At 43.6% G+C, this 18,667-nt stretch overlaps 1 protein-coding gene across 3 annotated transcripts; it reads right to left on the bottom strand.

Annotated features, from left to right (window-relative positions):
* Positions 1–3,230: 3,230 nt before the first annotated feature.
* Positions 3,231–11,678, bottom strand: LOC123740263 (glycoprotein-N-acetylgalactosamine 3-beta-galactosyltransferase 1-like). 3 transcript variants are annotated; one of them, XM_045714105.1, is made up of 4 exons: positions 11,336–11,678; positions 10,845–11,037; positions 7,427–8,091; positions 3,231–5,332 (listed from the first exon to the last, which is right to left on the bottom strand). In XM_045714105.1, exons 2-4 carry the CDS (start codon positions 11,011–11,013, stop codon positions 5,156–5,158), a joined length of 1,011 nt encoding a protein of 336 aa, XP_045570061.1. In that variant the 5' UTR covers positions 11,014–11,037; positions 11,336–11,678; the 3' UTR covers positions 3,231–5,155. The 3 variants fall into 3 exon arrangements, 2 of the variants coding, with proteins under 2 accessions (XP_045570061.1, XP_045570062.1); XM_045714106.1 differs by lacking the exon at positions 11,336–11,678 and having other exon boundaries at positions 10,845–11,189; XR_006768262.1 differs by lacking the exons at positions 7,427–8,091; positions 10,845–11,037; positions 11,336–11,678 and adding an exon at positions 6,494–7,395 and having other exon boundaries at positions 5,049–5,332.
* Between the last annotated feature and the right edge of the window lie 6,989 nt (positions 11,679–18,667).

Raw genomic sequence — 18,667 nt, 5'->3', positions numbered from 1 at the left:
CGGTCTGCTAACTGCTAGCTTGCTAGCCCCGGTCTGCTAACTGCTTGCTTGCTAGCCCCGGTCTGCTAACTGCTAGCTTGCTAGCCCCGGTCTGCTAGCTTGCTAGCCCCGGTCTGCTAACTGCTAGCTTGCTAGCCCCGGCCTGCTAACTGTCTGAATCGCCGTGTCCCCAGCCTACTCAACCACTCACTGGACCCATATGATCACTTGGCTACGCATGCCTCTCTCTAATATCAATATGCCTCGTCCATTACTGTCCTGGTTAGTGATTACTGTCTTATTTCACTGTGGATCCTCTAGCCCTGCTCAATATGCCTTAACCAACCATGTTGTTCCACCTCCTACATATGCGATGACATCACTTGGTTTAAACGTCTCTAGAGACTATATCTCTCTCTTCATTACTCAATGCCTAGGTTTACCTCCAATGTACTCACATCCTACCTTACCTTTGTCTGTACACTATGCCTTGAATCTATGCTATCGTGCCCAGAAACCTGCTCCTTTTACTCTCTGTTCCGAACGTGCTAGACGGCCAGTTTGTATAGCCTTTAGCCGTACCATTATCCTACTTCTCCTCTGTTCCTCTGGTGATGTAGAGGTTAATCCAGGCCCTGCAGTGCCTAGCTCCACTCCCCAGGTGCTCTCATTTGTTGACTTCTGTAACCGTAGAGCCTTGGTTTCATGCATGTTAACCTGTTATGGCTAGGGGGCAGTATTTTCACGGCTGGATAAAAAACGTACCCGATTTAATCTGGTTACCACTCCTACCCAGTAACTACAATATGCATATACTTATTACATATGGATAGAAAACACCCTACAGTTTCTAAAACTGTTTGAATGGTGTCTGTGAGTATAACATAACTCATTTGGCAGACAAAAACCTGACAAGGTTTCAGGCAGGAAGTGGCCTGTCTGACAAGGTGTCGTTCTTCTTGTCTCTGTTTATTGAAGAGTGAGGATCTTAGCTGTCCCGTGACACTTCCTACGGCTGCCATAGGGTCTCAGAAGGCGGTAAAAAGCTGAATCGTGGCTTTGCAGGCTCTGGCTGAAAAAAAGTAGCGCGTTTGGGTAGTGGCTGGTTACAGTACTGTGAGACTCAGGCTCGTGCCCGCGTCGACCGAAAGCTTTGTTTACTTTCCTCTGTTTAGCTAAAAGGAGATTCCCGGTCGGAATATTATCGCTTTTTTACGAGAAAAATTGCATAAAAATGGATTTTAAACAGCGGTTGACATGCTTCGAAATACGGTAATGGAATATTTAGATTTTTTTGTCACGAATTGCGCCATGCGCACGACCCTGATTTACCATTTCAGATAGTGTCTGGGACGCACGAACAAAACGCCGCTATTCGGATATAACGATGGATTATTTTGGACCAAACCAACATTTGCTATTGAAGTAGCAGTCCTGGGAGTGCATTCTGACGAAGACAACAAAAGGTAATCAAACTTTTATAATAGTAAACCTGATATTGGTGAGTGCTAAACTTGCCGGGTGTCTAAATAGCTAGCCCGTGATGCCTGGGCTATGTACTTAGAATATTGCAAAATGTGCTTTCACCAAAAAGCTATTTTAAAATCGGACCTATCGAGTGCATAGAGGAGTTCTGTATCTATAATTCTTAAAATAATTGTTATGCTTTTTGTGAACGTTTATCGTGAGTAATTTAGTAAATTCTTAGTGAATTCGGCGGAAGTTTGCGGGGGTATGCTAGTTCTGAACGTCACATGCTAATGTAAAAAGCTGGTTTTTGATATAAATATGAACTTCATTGAACAAAACATGCATGTATTGTATAACATAATGTCCTAGGGTTGTCATCTGATGAAGATCATCAAAGGTTAGTGCTGCATTTAGCTGTCTTCTGGGTTTTTGTGACATTTATATGCTAGCTTGAAAAATGGGTGTCTGATTATTTCTGGCTTGGTACTCTGCTGACATAATCTAATGTTTTGCTTTCGTTGTAAAGCCTTTTTGAAATCGGACAGTGTGGTTAGATAAAGGAGAGTCTTATCTTTAAAATGCTGTGAAATAGTCATATGTTTGAAAAATTGAAGTTTTTGTATTTTTGAGGAATTTGTAATTCGCGCCACGCCTATCATTGGATATTGGAGCAGGTGTTCCGCTAGCGGAACGTCTAGATGTAAGAGGTTAACATTAGAAGCCTACTCCCTTAGTTTGTTTTACTCACTGCTTTAGCACACTCTGCCAACCCGGATGGCTTAGCCGTGTCTGAATCCTGGCTTAGGAAAACCACCAAAAACCCTGAAATCTCCATCCCTAACTATAACATTTTCCGCCAAGATAGAACTGCCAAAGGGGGCGGTGTTGCAATCTACTGCAGAGATAGCCTGCAGAGTTCTGTCTTACTATCCAGGTCTGTACCCAAACAATTCGAGCTTCTACTTCTAAAAATTCACCTTTCCAGAAACAAGTCTCTCACTGTTGCCGCTTGCTATAGACCACCCTCTGCCTCCAGCTGTGCCCTCGACACCATATGTGAATTGACTGCCCCCCATCTATCTTCAGAGCTCGTGCTATTAGGTGACCTAAACTGGGCCATGCTTAACACCCAGGCCATCCTACAATCTAAGCTTGATGGCCTCAATCTCACACAAATTATAGTTTTCTGTCTGATGTTAATTACACTCATTCATTCATCCACTGGTATATCTGTCTGTCTGTCAATCTATGTAATTTCTCTGACTGCGGTGAGGAAGATGCTATACCTGGGCGAGGGCACCTTTATGGGTAGTGCCATCTTGAGAGCCAACCAGCTGTTCCAGGCCTCGCGGCCCGGTGTTCATAAAGTCGCCGTGGTACTAACCGATGGGCAGGCAGACCGGTGTGATGCAGTGCAGCCTGAGGACGCCGCCAGCATTGAGATGTTTGTCATCGGAGTGGTAAATAAGAAAGGCCCGCTGTAAGCAGAATTCCAGGCTGAGATGATTGCTATCACCTCTGGCCCAGATGAGGAGCACGTGTACCTGATAGACGACTTCATGACGCTGCCCAGTATGTGGTTCGAGATCAAGTTCAAGACTCTAGATCAAGTTTAAGACTAGATGCTAGACTGCCTAGTATATGGTTCTAGTTAAGTTTTATTTACACTGACACTCATAGCAGTCAATTCAAAATGGAATCCATGCAAATAGCATAGGCCTATCTAAATACATTGATAAAATATCTATCAGAACTCAGGATAAGACCCAGATGCAGACAGCTAGAATTACAGATGTTTATTGACCCAAACAGGGGGCAGGCAAAAGACAGGTCTAGGCCAGGAAGAGGTTCGTAATCGGGTCAGAGTCAGGCAGGTACAGAACGGCAGGCAGGCTGGTCAGAACTAGTTAACAGAAACTTGAGAAAACAGGAAGACGGGAAAACATGCTGGTAAGACCTGACAAGACGAACTGGAAACAGACAGAGAACACAGGTATAAATGCACAGGGGATAATGGGGAAGATGGGCAAGACCTAGAGGGGGGTGGAGACAAGCACAAAGACAGGTGAACCCAATCAGAGTGTGGCAAGAACAGACAAGGGATCTATTCTAACAACACAAATGAAGAGCCCCTTAAGGGGTTTGTGATGGGGATGTCTTGATTTCTGTAGATCGGCATGGAACAGGGCCAAAACTGCTTTGACATTAACTCGATGATGTTAAAAACCTTTATATAACCCTTTGGTTTATGACGTCTGTGAGAGAGCAGCGATTATTTAAAATGTAAGTATTTGAGTTTAAACAGTGTGAAAATGCATTGCATGTAAAGCAGTCACCATAGTTGCAGTATTGTAAACTCTTTAAACGTTATAGATAATGTCTCATCACATCCCAACTATGCTCACTGCGTGGCCTGTTTAAAGTTACATTTGGGGAAAAGTTATATTTTGATACTCCCTGGATGACTATTTAATAATTTGATAGCTTGAAATTAGCTTGATGTTGATGACAGTCTTTGTTAAACTGTGTATCTTGGCACAGCCCTGGAGAGTATGCTGCTCTTTGTCTTATCTGTACATGGATTTCTTCACACTTCCATACACCCACTATAAATGTTTTGTCTATGGCAGACTCAGATCTGTTTCCTTGTTCAGATTACGTCATAATGTTACAAAACCAGTTCTCACAACCAGTTCTCGCATGTAACAGACAGTGGTGCTTTGTTTAAAGAGTTGGGCCGGATACAAAGCCTGCACATTTCCCAATGTTGATGTCAGAGGGATGCACTGAGGACATGGCCTCCTATCTATCTATGGCTGCATCCCAATTCTCCCAAGGATGTGGAGTATGTAAGTGCATACTTTGGGATAAGGGTGGAGAATTGGGACACAGTCTCTATATCAGTTACAGTTTGACCAAAGCTCAGGCGAACGACAGCACTGCTACACTGATGCTCCAGAGGACCTGTATACTCTATTTCTCTATTGTGTTCTTTATGTAGTCTGTGAACCACCCCCTGTACTGTACAAATATTCAACCAGTTCATATTTTTATATTTTCACACCCTTGTTTTTACTCATTGTGTTGCTTCAAATAATTGTCCATTAAAAGACACCTTAACTTCCACACCAAAAACACTGAACTGAACAGATTCTCACAGGTCAGGAGTCTCATAACATAAAATGATCTGTTGTGTACTGAACTTTGTCAAAATGTCATCTTTAGCTATCAATCTGAATTTAATATTTTACTAGACCTCCATAAATCTGTAGAACCCATTAAGTACATACTTCTATTTTCATTTTAACAAAATATCATGTTAACCTTTGTTTAACTGTAAGTTGGAAAAAATGAACACTCGACTGTAAAATAGATATTTTTTTACATTGTATAACAAAAGCAAAGAAGGAAATGTGAAACTCTATCAACAGAATGAACTCAACTTAGTACAACTGTCTCACCCTGTCACAAAAAACTGTAACTCTATTGTTCATGTTTGTTTACATAGACAACAAATACAATGTATAGCTTCAAAATATGTTTAAAACTACCATGTCAATGAATTTGATAGTGGTTCCATTTCCTTAGTCTCATTGCCACTTTCTTTGGTAAGCTGAGCAATGTCAGGCTGTTGTTTCGGCATTTAAACATGACACAGAAATAAGTTCTTTCTTCAGTGCAGTAGTCTGTCTGTGATATCTCTGTGTTAAGCAGAGACAGGTGTGGTGGTGTTACTCTCAATTTCAGCTGCTGCAGCATCAGGGTTGTACCTGTACTTGTATCCATAGGGCCGTAGATGATAGGTGAAGTATTCCAGCGTGTACATCTCTACAGGATAGATGTAGTGAAATGATACGATGTGATCTGAACAACATTCTGGGCCCTGGGAGAAAGAAGAACGACAGTCTGATTAAGTATATAAATAGTCGTTTAGGTCAAGGGTTCTTCAACGTTTTCAGCCTGGGACCCAAATGAGAAATTCTGTGTTTTCCTGGGACCCAAGCATAGGAAAATGTGCAACTATACATACATATCAGTACATCTCATTGCACTTACGCCTAAAACAAATGCAATATAGACAAAAACAAATAACAATGAAATTAAATATCCATATAAATATATATTAATGTTAATTTTCCCCCCATTAAAAACACTCTTACATATCTGTCTAGGTTGGAACTGTTGCTGTTAAAATACAATAAATAATTTTCATTCTGAACTGGAATAAACGGATTGATCACATCACACAGACGAATAACAGAACACACACAGGCTTTCTGATAGTGCAACCCTAAGTAACAGTACAGATAAAAAAAAATGATCAGGCCTACTGTACATCTTACTGTAGAAATTATTGTTAAGTCTAGGTTGAAACTGTTGCTGTTAAAATACAATACATATGTTTTATTCTGAACTGGAATAAACTGATTGATCACATCACACAGATGTAGGCCAGAAAACACACAGCAGTCCTAATGAGCATGTCTATTCTGGGCTCTGTTTTTGACAGTACAACACTGAGGTCATGCTCAGCCTTCAAACTGTTTCTGTACTTGTTTTTTAAGTATGCCAGAGTTGAGAACCCTGACTCGCATAGGTATGTGGTGCCAAACTGGACCAGAACATCTACTGCTTTCTCAGTCAGGCAGGAGACCGCTTCCTGCTGTTGATGAACAACCCAGAACTGTATTGAGTGTGTTTGCCTCAAAAAGCATCTTGCTTCAATCAGTTTATTCCAGTTAAGAATAACAATTATTATTGTATTTTAACAGCAACAGTTCCAACCTAGACTAGTTTTTTCAACAATCATTTCTACAGTAAGGTGTACAGTAGGCCTGATCATTTTTCATCATCATCTGTGCTGTTACTGGGTTGCACTGGTAGCTAGCTTGCTTTGGCGAATGTTAGCTATTAGCAGTGTACAAGGCCAGGGGATTGTATGAAAGAGAAACTCACATCTACTACTATGAGAGTTAGTACTCCCTTATTTCTGCTTCTCATCACCTGTTATAAAATGACAACAATGCCTTGCTAGTTGACTTACTTTTCCACTGTCGAAGCACTGTTTCCTGAAGCATTCTGTCCTGTTCTGAAAGAACTCACTGGGTTTACCATCATGCTGTGGATGTTTGGTCAGGACGTGTCGTTTTATTAATTTGTTCGTCATGAGAGACTCATTACTAAGCACTTCCTCACACAAAACACATTGTGGGCGCTCCTCGTTATAAGTTTGTATGAAAGAGAGAGAAACTCATCGCTGTATATGCATTTCATGACAATTGAGCTCAGTCAGAACTTGTGACTAGCATAAGTCCATTTGATAACAGCGGTGAGTGATTGGGAATGAAGAGTCAATGGCTAACCGCGGATCATCTGCTGCCTGAACGACAGCGCTGCATCGGGTGGGTCGCGGAGTGATCTTCAAGAAAACTGCAGAAAAAAGATCCGGTAAACCGCGAAGCACACGGGCATCTCCCTCAAACTCGCGCAGCTGCCAAACTGAGCAGAGAAGCAGATGCACTTGGCCAAATCAATAATTATACATTTACACTGACACGTCGCGACCCATACTTTAAGAAAGGCTTATTTAGGTAGTATACCAACTGCTGTATTAAGCCTGTATAAAACATTATACAAGTGTTTATATAAGGCCCTGTACATCATGCTGCCTCACGCTACAGTAACAAGATATAGGCTTTTGTCTTAAGAGCCTTTCCGGCTCGCACAAGCTTTGCTACTTACTTATAATAAGTACAATGCCATGAGTAAATCCATGAGTAAATATTTACTGTAGTTACTCAATCATAAAACACTTTGAATGCCAAACCCAAAGCATCTATGACACCTCTCAATATACATTACACATGATTGAGGAAGTATCACACCCGCACACAGCTGAAAATATAATTGAATAGAATGGTATGTATGATTATACTTGATGTAAGTGTCCACTTCATTAGGGTTAGGCTATGCTTACCTCTCTTGGTTTGTAGTGGTCGTATAAGAGATACCAGGGCCGTTTTCTGGGCGGCTCTTTGATCAAGTACATGTCTGGTGGGTAGGGATGAAACGTCTGCCTTCCCTTCACATCTCTGGAGTCCCCCGGCTCCACACCCATAGTCTCCATACACTTCCCTAGAGCCATGTCTTCTATGATGGAGAAGTGGGAACATTTCCCTGTGTCGAATCCCTTGATGAACCTTCTGACGGCTTCTTTACTGAGGACATAGCCGGCTCCACCACTCATGTAACCCTGCTGGACGAACGGGTGGAACCTTCGCCCAAAGTATACAGGCTTCTCCGGGTCCTGTTTAGACAATGTGTGTCGGAGGTTCTCGATGACCACGAACGTGTCATCGTCGGCTTTGAGGACCCAGTCGTAGTCGTTGCGGTGGTGTTGGTAGATGTACTGGAAGGCTCTGATGGTCTTCCAGTAGAGCTGGTCTCGTCCCTCAGTTACGTTGAGCCCCACCGTGGGGAATTCTGTCTCCTCTGAGCTCATGTAGAGGGTTTTTTTGCATCGTTTGCCCCAGGTGGCCCGGATGTGTTTGGTTCTGGACTCCAGGTTCTTAGGCCCAGTCATGATCCAACATAGTAGTCGTACATTTTGGGACAGGTTGGCTGCAACACTCCTGTCCTCATCTGAAAGAGATCATTTAAAAAATAATGAATAAAAAGTGTGGTCAATTAGCACATGGTGTCCCAAACTCGGTCCTGGGGTGCGTGCTTAGACACTTCCTGCACTCCCTGTTCGCCCACGTCTACGTGGCCTTGCACAATTTCAACACCATCATTAAGTTTGCCGACGACACGACGGTGATAGGCCCGGTTCACCGATGACGATGAGTCAGCCTACAGAGAAGAAGTCAGAGCCCTAGCAGTGTGGTGCCAGGACAACAACCTCTCCCTCAACATCAGCAAGACAAAGGAGCTGATCGTGGACTACAGGAAACAGAGGACCAAGCACGCACCCATCCACATAGACAGGGCTGTAGTGGAGCAGGTTGAGAGCTTCAAGTTCCTCTGTGTCCACATCACTAAGGAATAATCATGGTTCACACACACACCAACACATTCATGAAGAGGGCATGACAACACCTCTTCCCCCTCAGGAGGCTAAAAAGATTTAGCATGGGCCCTCAGATCCTCTAAAGGGTATACAGCTGCACCATTGAGAGCATCTTGACAGGCTGCATCACGGCTCGGTATGGCAACTGCTTGGCATCTGACCCCAAGGCACTACAGAGGGTAGTGTGTACAGCCCATTACATCACTGGGGCCGAGCTCCCTGCCATCCAGGACCTCTGTACCAGGCGGTGTCAGAGGAAGACCCTAAAAGGTCTGAACTATTCCCTCTGCTACTGCATGGAAAGCTGTACCAATGCACCAAGTCTGTAAGCAACAGGACACTGAACAGCTTCTACCCCCGTAAGACTGCTAAATAGTTAGTCCGGGTAGCTATTGGTTAACTATATGAATTGACCCTTTTTGCAACTCTTTTCACTCATCACATATACTGCTGTTGTCATGAACACAATGGGAGACAGAGAGCTGGTTTCATGCGCAGGGCACAGCAGGTGTTTATTTGTAAACAACCACAGGAGGAGGCAAGTAGCTGGGTCCAGGGGAAGGTAGAAGGTCATACACGGGGGGTCCAAAAAGGCAACAGTACAGACAGGGAAAAAGGCTAGTAATGTCATCCGGGAGATCAGGCAATAGGTTGATAACAGGAAATTCGATAGGCTTAGGTACAGGCAGGTAATAGGCAAAACGCATTTTTAGTGAGGCAGGCCAAAACTATCATACATGGGAGGATTAAATTACAGTAAAACCAGCACTCCAAGTAGAAGTGTGACACAAAACAATCAATACCTCACAATGATGGGGTGCAAAGAACTGAACTAAATAGTGTGTGATAATGACATACAGGTGTGTGAACAGGTGATTGGGATCTGGAGAGTGAGCTGCGTTCAGGGGATCTATGTGTGTTGAGAGTGTGAGCTGGAAAGTGCGCTGCGTTCAGGGGATCTACATGTTTGAGCGTGTGAGTTGGAAGCAAACGTTACAGCTGTTACTGTTTATTATCTATCTTGTTGACTAGTCACTTTATCCTTACATATGTACATTCTGTACAATGACAATCTAGATGATTCTGTGCTTTCAACTTTGTGGCAACAGTTTGGGAAAGGCCCTTTCCTGTTTCAGCATGACATTGCCCCTGTGAACAAAGCGAGTTCCATACAGAAATAAATATTTGTCGAGATCGGTGTGGAAGAACTTGACTGGCCTGCACAGAGCCCTGACCTCAACTCTATCTAAAACCTACGGGATAAATTGGAACGCTGACTGTGAACCAGACCTAATCGCCCAACATCAGTGCCCTACCTCACTAATGCTCTTGTGGCTTAATGGAAGCAAGTCTTCACAGCAATATTCCAACATTTTGCCGTTTCCTTCCTCTCTGGCAACTGAGTTAGGAAGGACGCCTGTATCTTTGTAGTGACTGGGTGTATTGATACACCATCCAAAGTGTAATTAATAACTTCTCGATGCTCAAAGGGATATTCAATGATTTTAGTTTTTACCCATCTACCAATAGCTGGGTTTTTCTTCTTTGCTAGGCATTGGAAAACCTCCCTGGCCTTTGTGGTTGAATCTATGTTTGAACTTCACAGCTCGACTGAGGTACCAAAAATCATGTTAAACACTTATTGCACACAGAGTGAGTCCATGAATTTATTATGTGACTTCTTAAACACATTTCAACTTTTCAAGACATTTAAGCTTTTCATTTTTTATACATTTTTATACATTTGCAAAAATGTCTAAAAACATAATTCCACTTTGACATTATGGGGTATTGTGTGTAGGGCAGTGACACAAAATCTCAATTTAATCAATTTTAAATCAGGCTGTAGCACAACAAAATGTGGAAAAAGTCAAGGGGTGTGAATACTTTCTGGAGGCACTGTATTTGAATCAGCTGTGTTGTGCTAGAGCACCCACATTTTTTTGTTGGGGCCAGGACCGAGTTTGGGAAACTCTGATTTAGCAGATGCTATTATCCAAAGTATTTGGTTGTGTCATTGAAACAACTGCATGTGGCCTATGCAGGAATCAAACCCCTAACAGTAGTGTTCCCAACACTGTGCTCTAATCCACTGGCCTCTTGGAACCAGAATTCTTTCAGGAATCACAGATGTTAGAAGATTCTCTCTCACACACACACAAAAAAGCTTTCTACTTAGACTTAGACCTTACACATTAATAGGAAGTGGAGAAAACCTCAACGCATTTGTTTATATTCGTTTTTGATTAATAACATTCTATTACAATATTGGGATTAAGAAAGCCACAAATAAAATGCAGTGAATGGATATTCAGAAGTCAATTACCTGAGAGTATGTGTCTTGGAACCCTTTTGTCATAATGAACTCCACTGGAGTAACCCAGTGAGAAAACAGCTGGTTTTGCAGTGCTGGTGTCCAAGTAAACAAAGTATTGAATAGACAGAAATCCTATACACAGCCCAGACACAAAGGGTACAGGTGAAAGAGTGATCATAATTCCCCTCTTTTAGACCAAACCCTGTGAGTGATACAAAAAAATAAGTGAGTTAGGGCAGGTGAACAAACACTTGTTACTTCCAACCTGTCAAAAATAATTTGCCAATATGCTATATACAGTATTCAACTGACGTTGACTGTGCTATAATGTTGAAGATCAGTTTACAAGGGGGATGTATTTAAAATAAAGAATTGTACTAATGACTCTCAATCAAAGTCATTGTTACTTTTAAAGTTACAATAACACATTTAGCAACATTTTGATATTAAAATATTTTGATATTATCGTTGGTCATTTTTAATGAAAAAAATGGGCTTACCAGTTCACACAAAAATGTAAAAAAATATATTCTCCTCTGATTGTGGATAACGCCGGAGTAGAAACATGGAGTGACAAGAATAAGAACACATAGTGGTGGGAGTGAGTTTTATAGGCCGGTTAATTCCTCCAATACGCATGCATGGAATGTTACCAAGCAGTTATTGAGTTTGCCTTGTCTGATACATCTGATGATGAGACTGAAATTATGTATGTACACTAGTAGGCTATAATTGACACATTTTCAGTCAGTGCATGATCATATCCACAGATCCAAATGGTATCCGTATTTGTTGTTTAAATTCGGATATTGAACGAACGGTACACGGATCGTGCTTTCATCCATTTACCTGCAATCACAAGAATGTTCTAGGAAACAAACATCGATTTAGTCAGTGTCGCCTTTATTTTTTTCTCTTTATTTTGGGAGAGGGAGCTCAAAAAGAAATGTCCTGTTTTTATAAATAACAACTTTGTAACAGTTCTATAACATTTTCATAACCACTCTTTATAATACTTGTGTCTAAGGCTACGATGGACATTGAGATTCCCCTGACTGATTTGGTGTTTGTCGTTTAGGCTACTGCTTAGTGCTGCAATGCATATTTCATTTGGTGCGAGTCATTTCCAATAAATGTAACCAATTCACGTTAATAACTTTACGTCCAAATACAAAGTCACCGTTAGGGGGCCCTATAAGAAAAGGTTTTCCCATCCAAGTCTATGAATGGTCAAAGAAAATTCTACTTTCGGGATAAACAAGGGAACGCTGTTTTTTTGAATAACTGTCCTTGTTTTAATGTGACTAAGTTGCCAAAACTGCACATCTACAGAGGTATTTGTTTTTTATCTGAATGTGTCATGCGACATTTGTCACGAAAGGACTTGCCTTACATAGTAGTGAACGTGACGCATAGCTTGAAACCTGAAAGTTGTGAGTTCGAGCCAGCAGTCACAGATTAGTCATACAATCAGCCACCGAGTTGTCTTTGAAGGAAGGTCAAGTAGCTAACCGTCATACATAGTTGGCTTGCGATCTTACTACATTTATTTGTTTTGCGTGTTTCTCTTGCCAGCAACTTCATGGCGAATCCTTCCCACGTATCAAGAGTTTTGTCTTTGTATAAGAGGATTCTACTGTTGCACCGGTTCCTGCCCATTGACTTGAGAGCGCTGGGAGACCAGTATGTCAAAGATGAATTCAGAAGGAACAAAACGGCGGCGCCCGAGGAGGTCACTGTCTTCATGAGGGAATGGGGGTAAGTTGGCAACACTACAGAACTGCTTGTGCACGATCAATACATATACATGTGTAGCTAATAAATGAAATTGATAAGCACGTCCTTCTACTTATGGTCATGCTATTTCTTGCATTGAATAGAGGATATTTGAGGGGACAGGAGATTTAACTAATATCTTTGGTCACTTTTTTATAGAAGAACATGTGCCGTTTAATCCCTCGCCGCACGATGGCGGTGTTTACCATAATTCCAGAGCCTGGACAATATCTCTGCATCTCTGATTCAAGATTTTAGCACAGCACACAATGAAGATATGTTATCTATCATCAGTATTGTAGTACATGTAGCGTAGCCGTTAAGCCCACTTCAATCTTTGATTTCAACCAATTTATCTGGTTGTTATATCCATAACCGTTTTTATTTTAAGCCATTCAGATGTTTTATTATTAGGTTATTGACAGCTGTGTAAGTAACCACTAGTTACCAGTTTCAAAGCTGTAAAAAACGTTGGTGTTGAGGTGACCCCCAGATAAACACATTTTTCACACATGTTTTGTATCTTCTCAGATAATTGATCATACTTCATGTACTATTAAAATGTTCATGTGCAGATATATGCACAGGATAGCACATTTCATTGGCATTAATTACTATTTATTAACCAATTGAAAATATTTTTCATGCTAAGTGTCGAGCCTGTATGTCACAGTCACACAATAGCAACATATTTTGGTTAACTATATCAAGATAATAGATTTCAGGCATTCACAGCTTACATTTTGAAATACATTTTGTCTTATTTTACTGTTAAATGAACCTTGCATTGTTATACATACATACCATTTTTGTCAGTTTGACATTTATCTCAGGTGAGCTTAAAGCAGTGGTCACCAACCTTTTCTGACTCAAGATCACTTTCTGAGTCAAAATGCAAGCCGAGATCTAGCGCTCACATGTATTGTTGTTCAGACCATTTAAAAACATTATACTGATGGTCAGTCACAGGGTCCACCTCTCAACGTCCCTCCGCTCTCCCTTTCCTCCACTGACACTGACCAAAAAGGGACGCCGTCTTCCAGCTGATGGCGAAACTCGAGTCGCCTCATGCACAAATTCATGATACACTTTTCTACTCCTTCATTACAGCTGCAGTGCTGGTTGTAGCAGGAGTGGAAGTAGGAAGAATGCACATTTTATGGCTTATAAAAGTGTTGAATAAAAGGTGTTGACAGTGCTGAGTAAGAACTTAAACATAAACTCACTTTTAAAAACAGAAGCTCTTTGCTCTGTTCGTTGACAGTCTCTCTCTAGTCGTGGTTTTAAATGTTTTGAAATCTCACAGTATCAACTTTGCAGTGAATTTCTTTTACGCCTGCTATGTTAATGCAGACACGGTAATCTGAGCCATCCAATTAGCCAGCGGTCGGCCTATAGTGCACTTGATTTGTACCTTCAGACACATGAAATCGCGATCGACCAGTTGGTGACCACTGGCTTAAAGGGTGCAGTAGCACAGAATGTAAACGACAATAAAGAAATGTTCAATATCATCAACACTAGCTTTGCATAATATTGTAGTCTATAGCAGCGGTCCCAAACCACCGGGCCGCGGACATTCGCTACCGGGCCGCACGGAAAGGATCAATATTATTATTATTATATCTTTTTTTATTGGTAAAATAATAATTATATACAATTATAGGCTATTTGTGCAGTAATTACATTGAACTTGGTGTCTGTTGGTGCCTGTTGGTCTGTTGGTCCCTTTCTCACCACTCTAATATCTCTGTCAGGCCCACAACAGTTTACAGACTTTGAACTTGAGTAATGCGTGCGCTGCGAGTTCATCAGTCTTCGTGAGTTGTGTTGTCTGACAACGTTGTACTAGCTAGCTACGTTACCTGACATGAATAAAAACAAACAAACGTCGCTGGAGAGCTTCTTCGGAAGGAGTATGGGAGATAAAAGGCCCAACGACGATGTTGATAATACAGAGACTGCAGAAAGAAAAAAGCCTCATTCTATAGAAAATCTGATGTCCTACCTAAAATATGGCTTTATTGTGACAGGTGACTCGCGTGCTCCAAGCCCCCTGTGCGTAGTATGTGGAGATAGGCTATCTAACGAGGCAATGAAGCCCTCAACTGCATCGGCACATCGAATCCAATCACCCTACACTTAAAGACAAACCTGTTGAATTCTTTGAGCAAAGAAAACGTGAACAAGAAGGACAGAAGCAAGTCTTGAAAGCCAACACATCAACAAACGTGGCTGCACTGAGAGCGTCATACTTGGTGGCTAGCCGTATTGCTAAGGCCAAGAAGCCTTTCACTATTGGCGAGGAGTTGATTCTACCTGCTGCTAAGGACATTTGTCGTGAACTCTTAGGAGAGGCTACAGCTAAAATGATAGCACAGGTTCCTCTTTTGGCTAAAAATGTATTTATCCTTTCCGTGCGGCCCGGTACTGGTCCGCGGCCCGGTGTTTGGAGACCCCTGCTCTAAGACGTTGGGTCTCAACAACAGTCATGAAGCATGTTTGGAGCGAGCAGTCGCACTACGCTTCGCTCCACAGGTAATATTACACTTCACTACATTACAACGGCTTGATTTGTCTGATCTGAGCAATTCTTCTTAGCTAGCAACATAGCCGTCTTTGTATCAAAGATAATTGTGTAGTTTAGAGTAATTAGAGTAAATATCGAGGCTAGCTATCTTCGTCATCCTAACGTAGTCAACACTGCTAGCTGCTAGCTAGCTAGCCATCACTGCTAGCTAGCCAACTTAATCCGACTAGCAGCACTGCAGAAACTATTACATTACAACGTAACGACTTGATTAGTGCGGTGTTAGTGTTAGTTAGCCAGCTACATAGTTGTCTTTGCTGTCTCTGTATCTAAGATAATTGTGTAGTTTGAGTAATTATCGAGGTGAGCTAGCCAGCCGCGACGCGGCGCCAGACTTAGTCAACACACCTAGTCATCATTAACCCACTGCTAGCTAGCCAACCGTTACCGACTAGCAGCGCTGTAGATACTAATACTTTACAACGGAACGATTTGACTAGTGCAGTGTTAGCTAGCTAGCTACTTAGTTGTCTTTGTCATAGCTTGATAATTGTGTAGTCTAGTAATTACCGAGGTTAGCTAGCCAGCCATTGAGGTCAGCTAGCCAGCTATTTCCGTCCCCCGCGACGCCATTTTTCCTAACCCAGCCAACTATTACCGACGAGCAGCATTGTAGAAACTAAATACATTACAAGGACGTCTTGATTAGTGTTATGTTAGCTAGCTAGCTACAAAGTTGCTTTGTATCATGACAAGGGGTAGTACTGAAACTATCGAGGTTACCTAGCCAGCTACACGTTCAAAGTCAACAACGCAGCCACTGCTAGCTAGCCTACTCCACCAGCCAGCAGTACTGTATCATTTTCGTCATTTTAGTCAATAAGATTTTTGCAACGTAAGCTTAACTTTCTGAACATTCGAGACGTGTAGTCCACTTGTCATTCCAATCTCCTTTGCATTAGCGTAGCCTCTTCTGTAGCTTGTCTACTATGTGTCTGTCTATCCCTGTTCTCTCCACTCTGCACAGGCCATACAAACGCTCCACACCGCGTGGCCGCTGCCACTCTAACCTGGTGGTCCCAGCGGGCACGACCCACGTGGAGTTCCAGGTCTCCTGCAGCCTCTGGAACTGCCGGTCTGCGGCCAACAAGGCTGAGTTCATCTCAGCCTATGCTACCCTCCAGTCCCTAGACTTCCTGGCGCTGACGGAAACATGGATTACCACAGAGAACACTGCTACTCCTACTGCTCTCTCCTCGTCTGCCTACGTGTTCTCGCATACCCCTAGAGCATCGAGCCAGCGGGGTGGTGGCACTGGAATCCTCATCTCTCCCAAGTGGACATTCTCTCTTTCTCCCCTGACCCATCTGTCTATCTCCTCATTTGAATTCCATGCTGTCACAGTTACCAGCCCTTTCAAGCTTAACATCCTTATCATTTATCGCCCTCCAGGTTCCCTTGGAGAGTTCATCAATGAGCTTGACGCCTTGATAAGTTCCTTTCCTGAGGATGGCTCACCTCTCACAGTTCTGGGTGACTTTAACCTCCCCACGTCTACCTTTGACTCATTCCTCTCTGCCTCCTTCTTTCCACTCCTCTCCTCTTTTGACCTCACCCTCTCACCTTCCCCCCTACTCACAAGGCAGGCAATACGCTTGACCTCATCTTTACTAGATGCTGTTCTTCCACTAATCTCATTGCAACTCCCCTCCAAGTCTCTGACCACTACCTTGTATCCTTTTCCCTCTCGCTCTCATCCAACACTTCTCACTCTGCCCCTACTCGGATGGTATTGCGCCGTCCCAACCTTCGCTCTCTCTCTCCCGCTACTCTCTCCTCTTCCATCCTATCATCTCTTCCCTCTGCTCAAACCTTCTCCAACCTATCTCCTGATTCTGCCTCCTCAACCCTCCTCTCCTCCCTCTCTGCATCCTTTGATTTCCTCTGTCCCCTATCCTCCAGGCCGGCTCGGTCCTCCCCTCCTGCTCCGTGGCTCGACGACTCACTGCGAGCTCACAGAACAGGGCTCCGGGCAGCCGAGCGGAAATGGAGGAAAACTCGCCTCCCTGCGGACCTGGCATCCTTTCACTCCCTCCTCTCTACATTTTCCTCTTCTGTCTCTGCTGCTAAAGCCACTTTCTACCACTCTAAACTCCAAGCATCTGCCTCTAACCCTAGGAAGCTCTTTGCTACCTTCTCCTCCCTCCTGAATCCTCCTCCCCCTCCCCCCTCCTCCCTCTCTGCGGATGACTTCGTCAACCATTTTGAAAAGAAGGTTGACGACATCCGATCCTCGTTTGCTAAGTCAAACGACACCGCTGGTCCTGCTCACACTGCCCTACCCTGTGCTTTGACCTCTTTCTCCCCTCTCTCTCCAGATGAAATCTCGTGTCTTGTGACGGCCGGCCGGCCGCCCAACAACCTGCCCACTTGACCCTATCCCCTCCTCTCTTCTCCAGACCATTTCCGGAGACCTTCTCCCCTACCTCACCTCGCTCATCAACTCATCCTTGACCGCTGGCTACGTCCCTTCCGTCTTCAAGAGAGCGAGAGTTGCACCCCTTCTGAAAAAAACCTACTCGATCCCTCCGATGTCAACAACTACAGACCAGTATCCCTTCTTTCCTTTCTCTCCAAAACTCTTGAACGTGCCGTCCTTGGCCAGCTCTCTTGCTATCTCTCTCAGAATGACCTTCTTGATCCTAATCAGTCAGGTTTCAAGACTGGGCATTCAACTGAGACTGCTCTTCTCTGTGTCACGGAGGCTCTCCGCACTGCTGAAGCTAACTCTCTCTCCTCTGCTCTCATCCTCCTAAACCTATCTGCTGCCTTTGATACTGTGAACCACCAGATCCTCCTCTCCACCCTCTCCGACCTGGGCATCTCCGGCGCGGCCCACGCTTGGATTGCGTCCTACCTGACAGGTCGCTCCTACCAGGTGGCGTGGCGAGAATCTGTCTCCGCACCACGTGCTCTCACCACTGGTGTCCCCCAGGGCTCTGTTCTAGGCCCTCTCCTATTCTCGCTATACACCAAGTCACCTGGCTCTGTCATATCCTCACATGGTCTCTCATATCATTGCTATGCAGATGACACACAATTAATCTTCTCCTTTCCCCCTTCTGACAACCAGGTGGCGAATCGCATCTCTGCATGTCTGGCAGACATATCAGTGTGGATGACGGATCACCACCTCAAGCTGAACCTCGGCAAGACTGAGCTGCTCTTCCTCCCGGGGAAGGACTGCCCGTTCCATGATCTCGCCATCACGGTTGACAACTCCCTTGTGTCCTCCTCCCAGAGTGCTAAGAGCCTCGGCGTGACCCTGGACAACACCCTGTCGTTCTCCACTAACATCAAGGCGGTGACCCGATCCTGTAGGTTCATGCTCTACAACATTCGCAGAGTACGACCCTGCCTCACACAGGAAGCGGCGCAGGTCCTAATCCAGGCACTTGTCATCTCCCGTCTGGATTACTGCAACTCGTTGTTGGCTGGGCTCCCTGCTTGTGCCATTAAACCCCCT

Source organism: Salmo salar, unplaced genomic scaffold (assembly GCF_905237065.1).
Source record: "Salmo salar unplaced genomic scaffold, Ssal_v3.1, whole genome shotgun sequence".
Classification (NCBI taxonomy): Eukaryota; Metazoa; Chordata; class Actinopteri; order Salmoniformes; family Salmonidae; genus Salmo; species Salmo salar.
This window is presented reverse-complemented; position numbering and strand designations above follow the sequence as displayed.